At 35.9% G+C, this 13,589-nt stretch overlaps 1 protein-coding gene across 7 annotated transcripts in view; it reads right to left on the reverse strand.

Moving 5' to 3' along the window:
• The window catches only part of ARFGEF1 (ADP ribosylation factor guanine nucleotide exchange factor 1), a 143,678-nt gene that overhangs the window by 21,119 nt on the left and 108,970 nt on the right, over positions 1-13,589 (reverse strand). For all 7 annotated transcript variants that reach the window (XM_054657363.2, XM_054657362.2, XM_016960236.4 and 4 more), the window contains 7 exons: positions 9,374-9,414; positions 9,110-9,279; positions 8,594-8,745; positions 8,284-8,456; positions 7,175-7,335; positions 6,055-6,185; positions 649-778 (listed from right to left, as the gene is read on the reverse strand). In XM_054657363.2, the coding sequence (XP_054513338.1) occupies positions 649-778; positions 6,055-6,185; positions 7,175-7,335; positions 8,284-8,456; positions 8,594-8,745; positions 9,110-9,279; positions 9,374-9,414 (958 nt within the window). The remainder of the gene's footprint in view (positions 1-648; positions 779-6,054; positions 6,186-7,174; positions 7,336-8,283; positions 8,457-8,593; positions 8,746-9,109; positions 9,280-9,373; positions 9,415-13,589) is intronic.

The following is a 13,589-nucleotide window of genomic DNA, read 5'->3' on the forward strand; positions in this document are numbered from 1 at the left end:
AATAAAATTTACTTTGTATTCTTTACTCAATATAAAAAAGAAGTCACTATATAATACTAAAGAAAGTTACTGACGTTTTATAGTTGTAACTATCAAAATGAGGAAAAGAAACGAAAAAGTCAGAAAAACACTGAAAACAACACAGAACAAAAAAATCAATTCATCAATTCAGTTCTATCCCCCACATAGTGTTCTCTTTTTTTGAGATGGAGTTTTGCTCGTCGCCCAGGCTGCAGTGCAGTGGCGCGATCTCAGCTCACAGCAACCTCCACCTCCCGGGTTCAAACAATTCTCCTGCCTCAGCCTCCCGAGTAGCTGGGACTACAGGCACCTGCCACCACACCCGGATAATTTTTGTATTTTTAGTAGAGATGGGGTTTCACCATGTTGGCCAGGCTGGTCTCAAACTCCTGACCTGAGATGATCCACCCGCCTTGGCCTCCCAAAGTGCTGGGATTACAGGCGTGAGCCACTGCGCCCGGCCAGTGTTCTTATTTATAAAGACATAGTATTATATTCTCATGCCTTAAAGAAAAATTTTCTAGGAATTCTTTTCTGTACTTAATTTGAAACACTAAAATGTATTGATGATAATACTGAGAATCTTTTAACTTGACTAAGCTAAATGAAAATTGTGTATCCTCTTACCTCTGTCTGTTGTTCTGGCAATTTCATATTGTCAAAGATTCTGAAAACAATTCTAAATAAATCCTGCCACCAGTGTTTCTCATAAGTGTGGCCATATGTTTTCATTATTTCAAACATTACTGTTAAACCCCTAAAATGACAAAACACAATTAGAAAGCTGTAATACAAAAAAGCATACTCCTCCTAAAATAGTTTTTAGAGTTCACAAAGCAGTTAAAAACAGAAAGCTTAAAACTAGTCTGAAATTAACACATGACACTGGGTTTTAAAAAATTTAAGTTGTAAGAACAACAGGTTCCTTTAGGATACATCGTTCGGGAAAAAAAATCTCCAAAGGTCTTGGCTGTAAATTTTTTTATTTTACTTTTCCTTTACTCTTACCTCACCAATGCAGCATTTAAAAACTGTAAATGGAATTACAAATTGAAAAGGATAACCGTTTGAGTGAATATTAATTTTGTGGCACTGTAGCCAAAAAAAGAAAATACATATACAGCAGTCTAAGAACAAAACAAAAGTTAGATTTTGGAAAATCTTTTTCAAATGGGGATTTTTACCCAATACTAGAAGCCTTATTCATGCAACATCCCTAAACAAAAGGATTTACAAAAAAAATCCACTAAGGCATAAGCTCCATGAGGGGAGGGGTCTGTGTTTCATTTCTTGCTATATCCCAGGCACACAGCAGTGCTCATTGCCTGGGAGGCAAGCAATAAATATTTGCTGAATAAATTGCTTAGTATCAGATGGACTAGCTTTTGAGTAAGTGTTAAAACTGAAACTCAAAACTTCCGTCTTCATTCCTTACTGTTTCTTGAAATAATACTTTTATGTAACCATTAGACACTTTTAATCTTTTCTCTATTTGTTGCTTTTTCTGGGAAAATACAGGCATCCTCCAGTTTAGAAATGGCTTATATTTCCAAAAGTTTGAGAGTAAAACAGAACAAAATTTTCTTTGAAAGGCTCTCATAAGGACTGGAACAGAGCTCAACTCATTTGCTGCTATGCTATCCCCAAACGTAGTAGATGGCTCATACATAGTAGGTTCTCAACAAGATTTTGTTAAAGGATTGGGTAAAATAACATTACAATACTTCAGGCCAACAGTAAGTCCACATTGGTCTATTTGATCCCTAAGATACCTAATGTGTAATACTAGCAGTGGTAAAGAAACCATAGTAAAGAAACTCCCGGGAAAGAAAGTCTTCCACAGGAGACGCCTGTCAGAGTTCCACCACTGATGCTAAACCCATAGTTCCCTCCTTGCAATGGAACAAGGCTCCCTCGTCCTCCATCTGCTGAGCTCTGTATCTATTCCCTTCCACTCCAAGTAACTGGATGCTGCCTCTCATGGCTGGGAGTAAGTGGATATGGGCAATCCTGTTTTTTCCAGGGCCCAAAGTAAACACAAAGATCAATCGTTTCCAAGGATTTTTACTGTGGAAAATGTCTTTTTTTTTTTTTAAAGCCATACTTAAGTAGTTGGTATAGGGAAAAATAATGCAGTCATGTGCCACGTAAGGACATTTCAGTCAACAATGAACTGCATATAAGACAGTGGTCCCCTAAGATTATAATAGAGCTATAAAGTTCCAATTGTCTTGTGACATTGTAGTTGAGGCTTTCACTGATTGTAGGGCAACACTTTACTCACATGTTTATGGTGATACTGGTGTAAACAAACCTACTGCACTGCCAGTCGTATAATGATAAACAATTATGTTAACAATTAATGTATTTACTATACTGCACCTCTCATCATTATTTGCTAGTGTACTCCTTGTACTTACAAATTTTTAAAAAGTTAATTGGAAAACAGCCTCAAGCAGTTCCTTCAGTAGGTATTCAGGAAGAAGTCATTATTATCATAGGAGATGACAGCTCCATATGTGTTACTTCCCCTGAAGACCTTCCAATGGCGTAAGATGTGGGGATGGAAGACAGTGACACTGATGATCCTGACCCTGTGTAGGCCTAGGTTAATGTGTGTGTGTCTATGTCTTAGTTTTTAACAAAAAAGTCTAAAAAGTAAAAAATAAAAATAGAAATAGAAAAAAGCTTATAGAATAAGGATATAAAGAAAATACTTTTATATAGCTGTACAATGTATTTTAAGCTAAGTGTTAATATAAGAGTCAAGTTTTTTAAAATTTTAAAAATTATAAAGCAAAAAAGTTACAGTAGGCTATGGTTAATTTTTTATTGCAGAAAAATATCTTCTCATAAATTTAAAGTAGCCTAGGTTTACAGTGTTTGCCTCCTTTGCATTCACTCACCACTCACTCACTGAGTCACCCAGAACAATTTCCAGTCCGGCGAGTTCCAGTCATGGTAAGTGCCCTGTACGGGTTTTTGTTGTTGCTTTTTATTTTTATTTTTTTTGAGACGGAGTCTTGCTCTGTCGCCCAGGCTGGAGTGCAGTGGCATGATCTCTGCTCACTGCAAGCTCCACCTCCCAGGTTCAAGCCATTTTCCTGCCTCAGCCTCCCAAGTAGCTGGGACTACAGGCGCCCACCACCACGCCCGGCTAATTTTTGGTATTTTTAGTAGAGACGGGGTTTCACTGTGTTAGCCAGGATGGTCTCGATCTCCTTTCCTCGTGATCCGCCCGCCTTGGCCTCCCAAAGTGCTGGGATTACAGGCGTGAGCCACCATGCATGCCCAGCCTACAGGTTTTATCTTTTATGCCATGTTTTTACTGTACCTTTTCCATGCATATATATATGTATGTATGTATGTATGTATGTATGTATGTATGTATGTATGTATTTTTTTTTTTTTTTTGAGACAGAGTCTCATACTGTCACCCTGGCTGGAGTGCAGTGGTACCATCTTGGCTCACTGCAACCTCCGCCTCCTGGGTTCAAACAATTCTCATGCCTCACCTTCCCAAGTAGCTGGGATTACAGGCGGGCACCACCACACCCGGCTAATTTTTGTATTTGTATTTTTTAATTTTTATTTTTATTTTGAGACAGAGTCTCACTTTGTTGCCTGGGCTGGAGTAGAGCGGCAATCTCAGCTCACTGCAACCTCTACCTCCCAGGTTCAAGCGATTCTTCTGCCTCAGCCTCCTAAGTAGCTGCGATTACAGGTGCGCACCACCACACCTCACTAATTTTTGTATTTTTAGTAGAGAAGGGGTTTCACCACGTTGTCCAGGATGGTCTTGAACTCCTGACCTCAGATAATCCGCCCACCTGGGCCTCCCAAAGTGCTGGGATTATAGGTATGGCCACCATGCCTGGCCAAATTTTTGTATTTTTAGTAGAGATGGGGTTTCACCAGGTTGGCCAGGCTGGTCTCGAACTCCTGACATCAGGTGATCTGCCCACCTTGGCCTCCCAAAATGCTGAGATTACAGGAGTGAGCCACTGCACCCAGCCTGTTTAGATATGTTTAGATACACAAACACCACTGTATTAACAGCTGCCTACAGTACAGTAACATGCTGTGCAGGTTGTACCCAAGGAACAATAGGCTATGCCATCTAGATTTGTGTAAGTACATGCTATGATGTTCACACAATGCTGAAATTGCCTAGTAATGCATTGCAGAGAACATACTCCTGTCATTAAATGATGCCTGACTATATTTGGGACTTTAATTTTCGGTATATGTCCCCAAATCTAGAGAATTTTGGAAGAATTAAGTAAGAATGCACACAAGAAATTCTTTCTACACAGTGTTATACCAATTATAGTGCTGCACTATTTGTTGTTGTTAAAGACAGAGAGTCTCAATTTGTTGCCTAGGCTGGAGTACAGTGGTGTGATCAGGGCTCACCATAGCCCCAACCTCCTGTGCTTAGGCAATCCCGCCTCAGCCTCATGAGCAGCAGGAACTAGAGGCATGACCACCATGCCTAGTTAACTTTTTGTTCAAAGAGATGGGGTCTCACTATGTTGCCTAGGTTGGTTTCAAGCAGTCCTCCCACCTTGACATCCCAGAGTGCTGGGATTACAGATATGAGCGATGGCATCCGGCCCACATTTTAAGGTGGAAGCTAAATAGCAGCCCATACATATCCTGGGATGAGGTAGGAAAATCAAAGGCCATCACTGAACAAAGTTTACTGATCTTTTCTCTCTCCTTTACTAACTAGAACACACACAACCTCTTTAACAATTGGAATCTACCCATAATCTGAACATGGAATATGGTGAGAAATAAGGTATCACAGTGCCAAGCAACAGAAGGCTAAGAAAGCAGGTGGATCCTCCATCAAACAGACTTCTACAAATAAATAAAGGGTGAGGGGAGAGGGTGCTGAGTTTTCATGACCTGCTAGTCATGATATGTCAGCCGCTCCACTGAGGCAGGTGGACAACTGAAATGGGGCTATCTTGAATTTTAACAAGTTCCTAACAGGTCCACTGATAAACAATCCACCATGTCTAAATATAAAATAAAATGTTTTTCTATAGTGCTCTCATAATTAAAATCCCTAAGGGTTAAGTCCTATTTTGATTATCTATTTCATACGAATTTCTGTTGTAATAAATAATACTATAAAAATGAAAAATTTCTTGGGATATAAGTCAAATTTAACCTTGGTGGGGGATGGGGATGGTTCTGGCATAAGGTGAGAAAGGAGAGATTCATTCTGTGCTACCTTTAGAAATTCAAAAAATTCGATAAAGTTACACATCCAAATAACAGAAGATTCTTCCAAATAAGATGGAAAGATTCCTAAAAGATTTTGTTTACCATAAAATTGAACTCACGGTGGGTTTAGAGGTTGACAGATATTAGGACACACAAGCTGGCCATTTCAATGTGGCAAAGTACAGGGTAAAAAAACTACTATGGGAATCATGTGAGCCATGACCTAAGAACAGTGTGTTAGCATTTGGCCAGTTACATAATATCCATAATAGTTCCTTTACAGATTGACTATATGTTCATAATGATCTTTTATTGGCAATATACTTTTGAAAGAGTTCTATTTGAATAGCTCTATATTATTCCAAACTATGTTACTGACCAGGTTACAAAAAGAAATGGTTCTTCACCTAAAACCCACCAAGGATGTGCAGTTAAAAATTCTTCTATCATTCATCAGGAAATAAAATAAATTTTGCCACTAACTTCAACTTATTATTGGATACAAATATATGAAAAGACGGAATGTTTAAAGGATTAAATTAACTTAGAAGCTAAAATCAAATGGAGGCTATAATCAAATATTTTAAAAATAATGTAGTATTTCCATTTTTATTTTGCTCTAGTTAATATTTTTAAATAATATTAACATATTTTAAAATATACCTAATAATTAATATATTTGACAAAACATTTGATTTTATGGTCTTTAACTGTGAGATTGTGTTTATAAAGAAGAGTTAATTTGATTAAAGTCAAAATAAATCCAAAATTTTAATTACAAATATAGATTGTTACCTGGTTCTTACATCTAATTTGCATCTATTGATGATACAGGATAACTCAAAGAGAATTGGGAACCATCCTCTCACCCACACCCTGTCTTCAGGTGCTACGTTCATATCATCGCTTGTGTATTCCTTGAAAGCCTTCAAGAAAAAAGGTAGGGTTATTAAAGGCAAAACATAACACCCATACATTCAGTATACTAACTTCTCAAAAAATAATTTAAATGCTTCACAAATAACCAGTGAGCAATTTAATAAACAATAATTTATAAAAAATGGACACTATAACTGCCTACAATTTTAGTATATGTGCCACTGAAATAGGCAAAACATAACTGCCTATAAAGAGCTCTGGACTAGAATCCAAAAGTTAGCTTCACTTTCAACTGTCACCAGCTTTCTGCATTATTAGCCAGGTTAATTCAGGTTTACATTTTTATCACTTAAATGGTTATGATACCAGACAGCCACATTAACCACACTGGTGAAGTATGAAGGTGAAATGAGTTGACGTATCTAAAAAGTACCAAGCATCTGATCGGTCCATGGTAGTACGGAATAAAATCTTATTACCAAATCTACGATACATCACTTTCTCTTATGATAGTTACAAACATAGATTCAAATGTACAAGTTAAATATGGCAGCTAGATTTTCAATTCAACCTTTTACTTTAGAGCTTAAGCCTATTCTCATCCATAGTCAGTCAGCTTCAGTATTACACAGCACAGACAGACAAGATGCACTGTAGGGAATGGTTAGAAACACAGGCTGGGGCTCAAACCCTAGTTCTACTTTACTAGCCCTGAAACTATGGGCACATTTTAAAATTTCTCTGTGCCTCAGTTTCTTTGTCTGTATGGGGCTATAACACTATCTACCCCATAAAGCCATTAGAAGATTAAACAAGTTAATGCAAGTTAATGAAAAACACTCAGAAAAATACCTGACACTTTCAATAATGGTTAGTTATAATCACTAACCATCCTAACTTGGAATCAGGCTGCTCAGATTATTTTTCAAATTACTGAAAAATAAATGCTTCATATACCCTCAATTCCCAAACAAACTTAAGATTTCAAATTGGAAAGAATACTCTGCAAAATTTTGTTTACTAAATGACGCTATACCTGAGGTCTATCAGACACATATTTTGCACAATGGCGAATAAGTCGAATTGCTTCCATACTTGTGTCTGGGAAAGCTGCATTGCACGCAAATTCAGACAAACACTTCACTGCATCCTGGAAAGAATCAATGGTTGCTGGAAAGTGTTTTTCAAATACAAGGGCTAAAATAGAGAAAAATATATATTACTATAATTTTTCAATTATTCTTAGCTGTACCAAAAATACACCAACATCTAGATGTAATGCACTTCCTTAAAGGTTGTTACAGGTTCCGACATCCAACAGATATGAAGTTCAAGACTATCTTTACCACTTACCTGACTGCCCTGAGTGGTGAGAATAGTAAAACTTGTCTGTTTTGTTTACATTATAAACATAGCACCTAATACAGTGACTGGTACACAGTAGGTACTGATTCAACTTTGGTTGAATGAATGTACAAAATTACTTAACCTCTCTGTATCTCGGTTTCTTGATATAAAATGGAAATAATAATAATATACACAGACAGCTGTAAGCACTACGTAAAATAATATAAGTGAAGTGCTTAGTGTAATACTTAAGCAAGCACGCAGTAAATGATAGCTATGACGATGCCATGATTCTTGATGTTGATGGTCATCATTGTCATCTTCCATATAGGCTTAACTTATAATCTTAGTATTTCAGTCAGTCCCCCTTGAACTTAAGGGGACTCCTCCTTGAAGAAGGCTGTGCAATGTACTTACTGGTCAAAAATAAAGGCTTTGCTTTAATACTCCATGGGTCTCAAGACCATCTCCATCACTAGTTCTGTGACCTTACATAAACTGCTTAACCTTTCTGGGGCTGAGTTTCCTAATCTATTTTGAAAAAAGGGATGGATAATAATGTTTAACTGTGAAGATTAAAGAAATTACGTGAAAAGTGCACACAATATTTGCCATATGGTAAATACTCAATAAATGTTAACTATAATAGTAATTTAATTATTTTTATTTACTCTGGTTCTGTAGACAAAGCTTGGTAAACTTAAAGGCCATAATCTTATTGTTACTTGAATCATCTTCTGAACACGTTAAGGTTGCTTTTTTTTCCTTTTACTTGAACACAGCTAAGAGAATACTCACTGACAATGTGCCCGGTTGTTTGGAATGCAAGTTCCACTATGCTTTCATCTTGATCAGATGCAGCTAGATGAAATACAGAGAAAATGTTCTTCCATCCAGATCGAATGTTAGCAGCTTGAGAATTAACCATCTGTGCTATACACCGTACAACCATATCTCGAATTGTTGGAGACCTAAAAATATTAATATAATTGCTTGGATATGCAAACCGATAAAACTCATCAGTTTTTCCCCCTTTCTTCTGTTTTTCTCCCTGCTGTGGAAAACAACAAGATTTTCCTTCTATTAAGCAATTCAACAAATATAGTACCTGTTCCGTTTCATTATATGTTCAAAAGGTCTTAAGAAATCCTTCTGGAATCTGAAATTAGCAAGCTCCCCTTTCTCTAAGAACTTCATTGACAACTGCCTCAAGGAGTCTACTGCAAAAATAGCTACATCTTCATTAGGATTACACCCAACCTGTAATGGCGACAGAAATAAAAGATGCTAATTAATATCAGCAGTAAAAATCTACAATTCTTTATTTTTTGTTTTAGAAAAAGTATAGAATAGCATAGATACGTAAATCCTAAGATTTTCCATAAAGGCATTAAGTATGCTAAAACTATTTCTCAACAAGAAAAACAGACATTTTAAATCAAATTCTTAAAGCCCAGATCAATCATTTCTAAAAAGAAAAACACCATTCATAGGGTTTTCTAATTCAATATTGAAAAGTAATAAATAATTGCTTGGAAGGGAAAAAGGCTCAATTTGATTACAAGGACATTCTAAACAAAAAATATACTACAAATGTAAACAAACGCCACAGTTATTCAAATACCTTATTAAAATGATCTCCAATAACTTCCCAAATTCGAGACCACTGCAATCTTATTCTTCCCATGTTGTAATATGATATTTCTACTATTTTTTGTAGACTAAACATTCTTGGGTGTGTCGTGGAAAGTAATTCATCCATAGACACAGCACAGAGCCAACGGACAAAATCCACTGTAATATAAATACATTTATATTTTTTTAGCTCAACATTAAAGTTATTTTAGCCCCAAGCCAGTTCCGAAGTAGAATAAATGCCCATACTTACCAATAGCATTTCCATCTAGCCTTGTAGATCCTGTGAATATTCTAGGGAAAATAAAACACAATTTAAAAAATTTATAAGTTACTGTTCTTATTCCAATTGAAAAGTATGTGGCATGGGGTACTAGCTATTTTTATGTTTTAAGGGAACAAAAAATTGGGTACTCAAATGAGTATTTTTCATCATTTAGTTTAGTAACAAGTGTAGTCTGGATGTTTCTCCCTCCCCTCCACCTCTACTCCATGTGAACCAGTTTATATTCAATATTATTATTAGGGTAAGTATATACTGCTGTAATTTTATTAGATTTACAAACCCCGGATAGATATGAGACTCTAAGAATAAGAAAAATATTAATTTGTAAAACTAATAATTGGCACACTACAGATTCTTTCCTGATTATTGTCTAGCATTAAGCAAGTTCTTAAAATGAAAAATTTGACGTTTTTACCAGTAAAGTATATTGGATTAGAAAGTTCATTTACACTAAAAGTGACTTAATATAACCTTGCAAATAGTCTCAGTTTACCCAAGAATTGGCCAAACCACTTTCCTTAGGGCATTCAAATGTTTGGAGTTAAGCTAACACTGCCCAGCTTTGCCCATTCTTCTTTGCTGAGCTCTTTTTTTGTTTCAAAGTTTCATAAAAGATTTCAGCATAAACGCATTAGTCCTCCTTTTTTAAAGTCTGCATTTTAACCCATATTCTGGGTTTGCAACCAAGAGTTTGACGTCACTTTCAAGAAGGATGACATTCCTCAACTTAGAATGCGCAAAATAGGATTTGCATGATAAAAAGGAAAACTTTAAAGGCAGGAGCAGGTCACAGTAGTCATAGTAGTAACAGTAATAGCTACCAATCACAAGATGGGTTCTTTTCTAGTGTAATATCAATATTCACTCATTTGATAATCACAAATTCCTTATGAAGCATGTACTATTAAATCCCCAATTTTATAAACACAGAAACTGAGGCACAAAGATATTTAATAACTTCCTCTAAGTCACAGAACTAGTAAGTGCTAGAGCCAAGATTCAAACCAGGACAGGGTGATTACAGTCTATCCTATTAACCACTTTTCTATACTGCCTCACACTTACCTGAGCAAAAGGTATATTCAACCCTTTTTTCCTACTATCACAATCTAAATGTTCTGAGTATATCATGATTTTTTAACCCTAGTGTCCTTGCATGTCTATGTGTCCTGACAATGAGTAAAAAACAATATAGGAAAAACAGTTTAGAAACTGGTAACATGATGACTCAGAATGTGAAGTCCTGCTAAAGAAATGTCTTAAGATTTTCTATATTGTTCGTCAGCAGAATGAAGCAGTAATTCCAAAATCTGGCAGAAAACACAATCTGAGGGAAAAATCAAAAGTAATATGGCCCCTCTTAATCCAGGGATTAGACTGGACCCAGAAATTAAAGATATACAAAGTCTACAGAGCTCTCGCAAAACAAAAATGAAAACTGCCAGACTACGAATTTGGTCAGCTGATTTCTCAAACTAGAGGTATTCTCATGGAAGGCAATGGCTGTAAACAAGCCACACCATGAATACAGTCAAAAGTAAATAGCATAGGAGAACAAGAAAAGGCACACAAACAAAAACAAAGAAAAAAAGAGTTTTTAACTGAGAAGAAAGCAAATGGCAAACAGTAGAGGGGTAAAGAAAGAACAAAAGCAGAGATGGAACCACAGGGAAGGGAAGCAATAGATTCTGAAGGTGTTGACATAATGGAGAACAAAGGCAACAGGAGAGAGAACTATCATCAGCAATAAGACAGGTCCTGTGGACTGTTGTGATGGTGGAAGGTTGGGGGAGCATCCATTCTGAGAAAGGGCATCCCAATTCCTACTCACTGCCATAGTCTCTGAGGGGGTCACTCTATTTCTAGTAATGCTCCACTAAAGATAAGCCGTATGGTAGAGCACAGCAGTCTGTGGGGGCATTTAAAGTCAAGCCTTAACATTAAGGCAAGAGAACAGAGCTGTGTTTCATAAAATCAGCCTATGAAATGGTTTCTACATTTTCCATAGAAAAAGCAAAGGACAGAAGCACAAGAACCTTGTTTGTGAATATTAAAAATCATGTGCTTTTTAAAAAGCATTAGAAAAAACCATTGGTAAGATTACTGCTTAATCACATTATAATACAGATGCAAAAACAAAAAATGGTTTGCAAAACTTTTGCAGATTCTGGATCAAATCAATTTTTAAACTGTATGCAATACACAAGCAGCCTATATTATTATACCTGTAAAAGGTTTTTTCACAATGAATATATCAGAGGTAACATTTATTTCTTAGGCCTAAATGAAAAGTATTTATGAGCAAAGGAAGTTGGGATGAGCTGTATGTATTTTCTGATAGGTGAAATATTCCAAAGTCTGAGGTGAGCCAGTTTATAGCTAGATCTGGTATGTATAAAAAAACCATAAAGAGAAAAACTATGATGCTAAATAATTGTTTTTTAGCTATTAAAAATAAACCATTCATGGATAAAGTCTATCTCCTGCATAGTTTAGTAATATTCATTATGAAATTGGTCTAATTTAACAACGCATAAAAAATTCTATCCTAGCAAATGCTAGAGGATCAGTTATTCCCAGATTGAAGGGCCCAATATTCTTCTCCTATATTCTAATAATACAAGATTCCTAATACAAAAGTAGATAATTAGAAAATTTTATCACCTTAAAGTCTGTAATAAAATCTTATTCTTTTCTCTGTTGGTTAATAACCCAGAAGCCATAAAGAACTAAACACACAAAAATTTTTTTCTTTAGTTCCTGTACTTGTAATAACAGGTTATGCAGAAAAATAGGCCTAAGGACAGGAAAATGACTGTCTGCTGGGTAAGTACAGAACTCCCCAGATTGATGCCTGACACTATTTTCACTACTGTCTTGACTACCACTGAGTTGGGTAATGGACCAAAGTTTGAACATAACGATATGAAAATAAACTCAGATATTCAAAAAACATTTAATGGGAAAGTGAAATGTACCACTTAAGAATAATACAACATTATAAGAGATCAAATATATAACTTTCGGTGTTTTCACTATAAGCAAAAACTTGCAATACTGAGGTTTTGTATAAAATTTGATATTGGATTTATGTTAAAAGTATCTGGCGATGACAAGATTGTGATGACACAGTACTAACAAAATTTATGCTAAATCTCCTCTGAAATAGCACAAATTCTTAAAACAGAGAGGTAATTTCAAATGAATAACATGTCCCTCTGTAACAAACAGTGGATAGGAAGATAAATTAGAACTGGATGTGGTCATATAATGTACATTATAAAAGCAGAAACAGTAGGTAAAATGTTAAAATAACATGTCCCTCTGTAACAAACAGTGGATAGGAAGATAAATTAGAACTGGATGTGGTCATATAAAGTACATTATAAAAGCAGAAACAGTAGGTAAAATGAATAGATTCTCAAAATGACAGTGAAGATGATTTTTCTGGAAGGCAAGAAAATCATTGACAAGAAAGCTAGCCCGGTAGCAGAAGGGCTATTACATAGCTCTGCAGTAGTACATGCAGGCTGAAAGGTGGAGAGGTTAAGCATGCATGCTTATTACACAAGCCTAGTTGTGGGAATGAGCAAGTTATTTAATCTTTTTCTGTCTCAGTTTCCTCATTGTAAATTGAGGACAAGAATACCCATCTCATGAGGCTACTGAAAGGATTAAATGTAAAGCGTTTTGCAAGTGCCTCATCTGTGGGAAGCCTTCATGTTTGTTATACAGTAGGTATGAGATAATCTTTCTTCAGTCTTCACAAAAAAATAGGCAAATGACTCTCCTCTTAAAAAAAACAAAACAAAACACAAAAAACAACAGCAAGTAGACATTAAGAATTCAAGGAAAAAGTTCCATGGAGTACTTCCAGGGTCAGTGGCCACTGAACATTCTAGTTCTACCTGTACTTAGAGCAAAAAGTTTTATCTGAAGCAAAGTAAAATAATGGATCAGCATGAGTTTCCAGACTATCAAGGAAAGATTTGTACAAATTATGTTTTTGAAAGTTTCCATCACAAGTAGGGGGTGGGAGGAAGAAAAAGAAAAAACATTATTGTAAAATGTTTCACTTTTGGGGGCATTTATCTAGAAAAAGCTGAACTTCAAGTAACAATAGGAGATATTGTTCTACGTGCTAGACATTTTAAAATTGGAAATATTCTGTAGTAAATAAAGC

The sequence above is a fragment of the Pan troglodytes genome, chromosome 7, assembly GCF_028858775.2.
Source record: "Pan troglodytes isolate AG18354 chromosome 7, NHGRI_mPanTro3-v2.0_pri, whole genome shotgun sequence".
Classification (NCBI taxonomy): Eukaryota; Metazoa; Chordata; class Mammalia; order Primates; family Hominidae; genus Pan; species Pan troglodytes.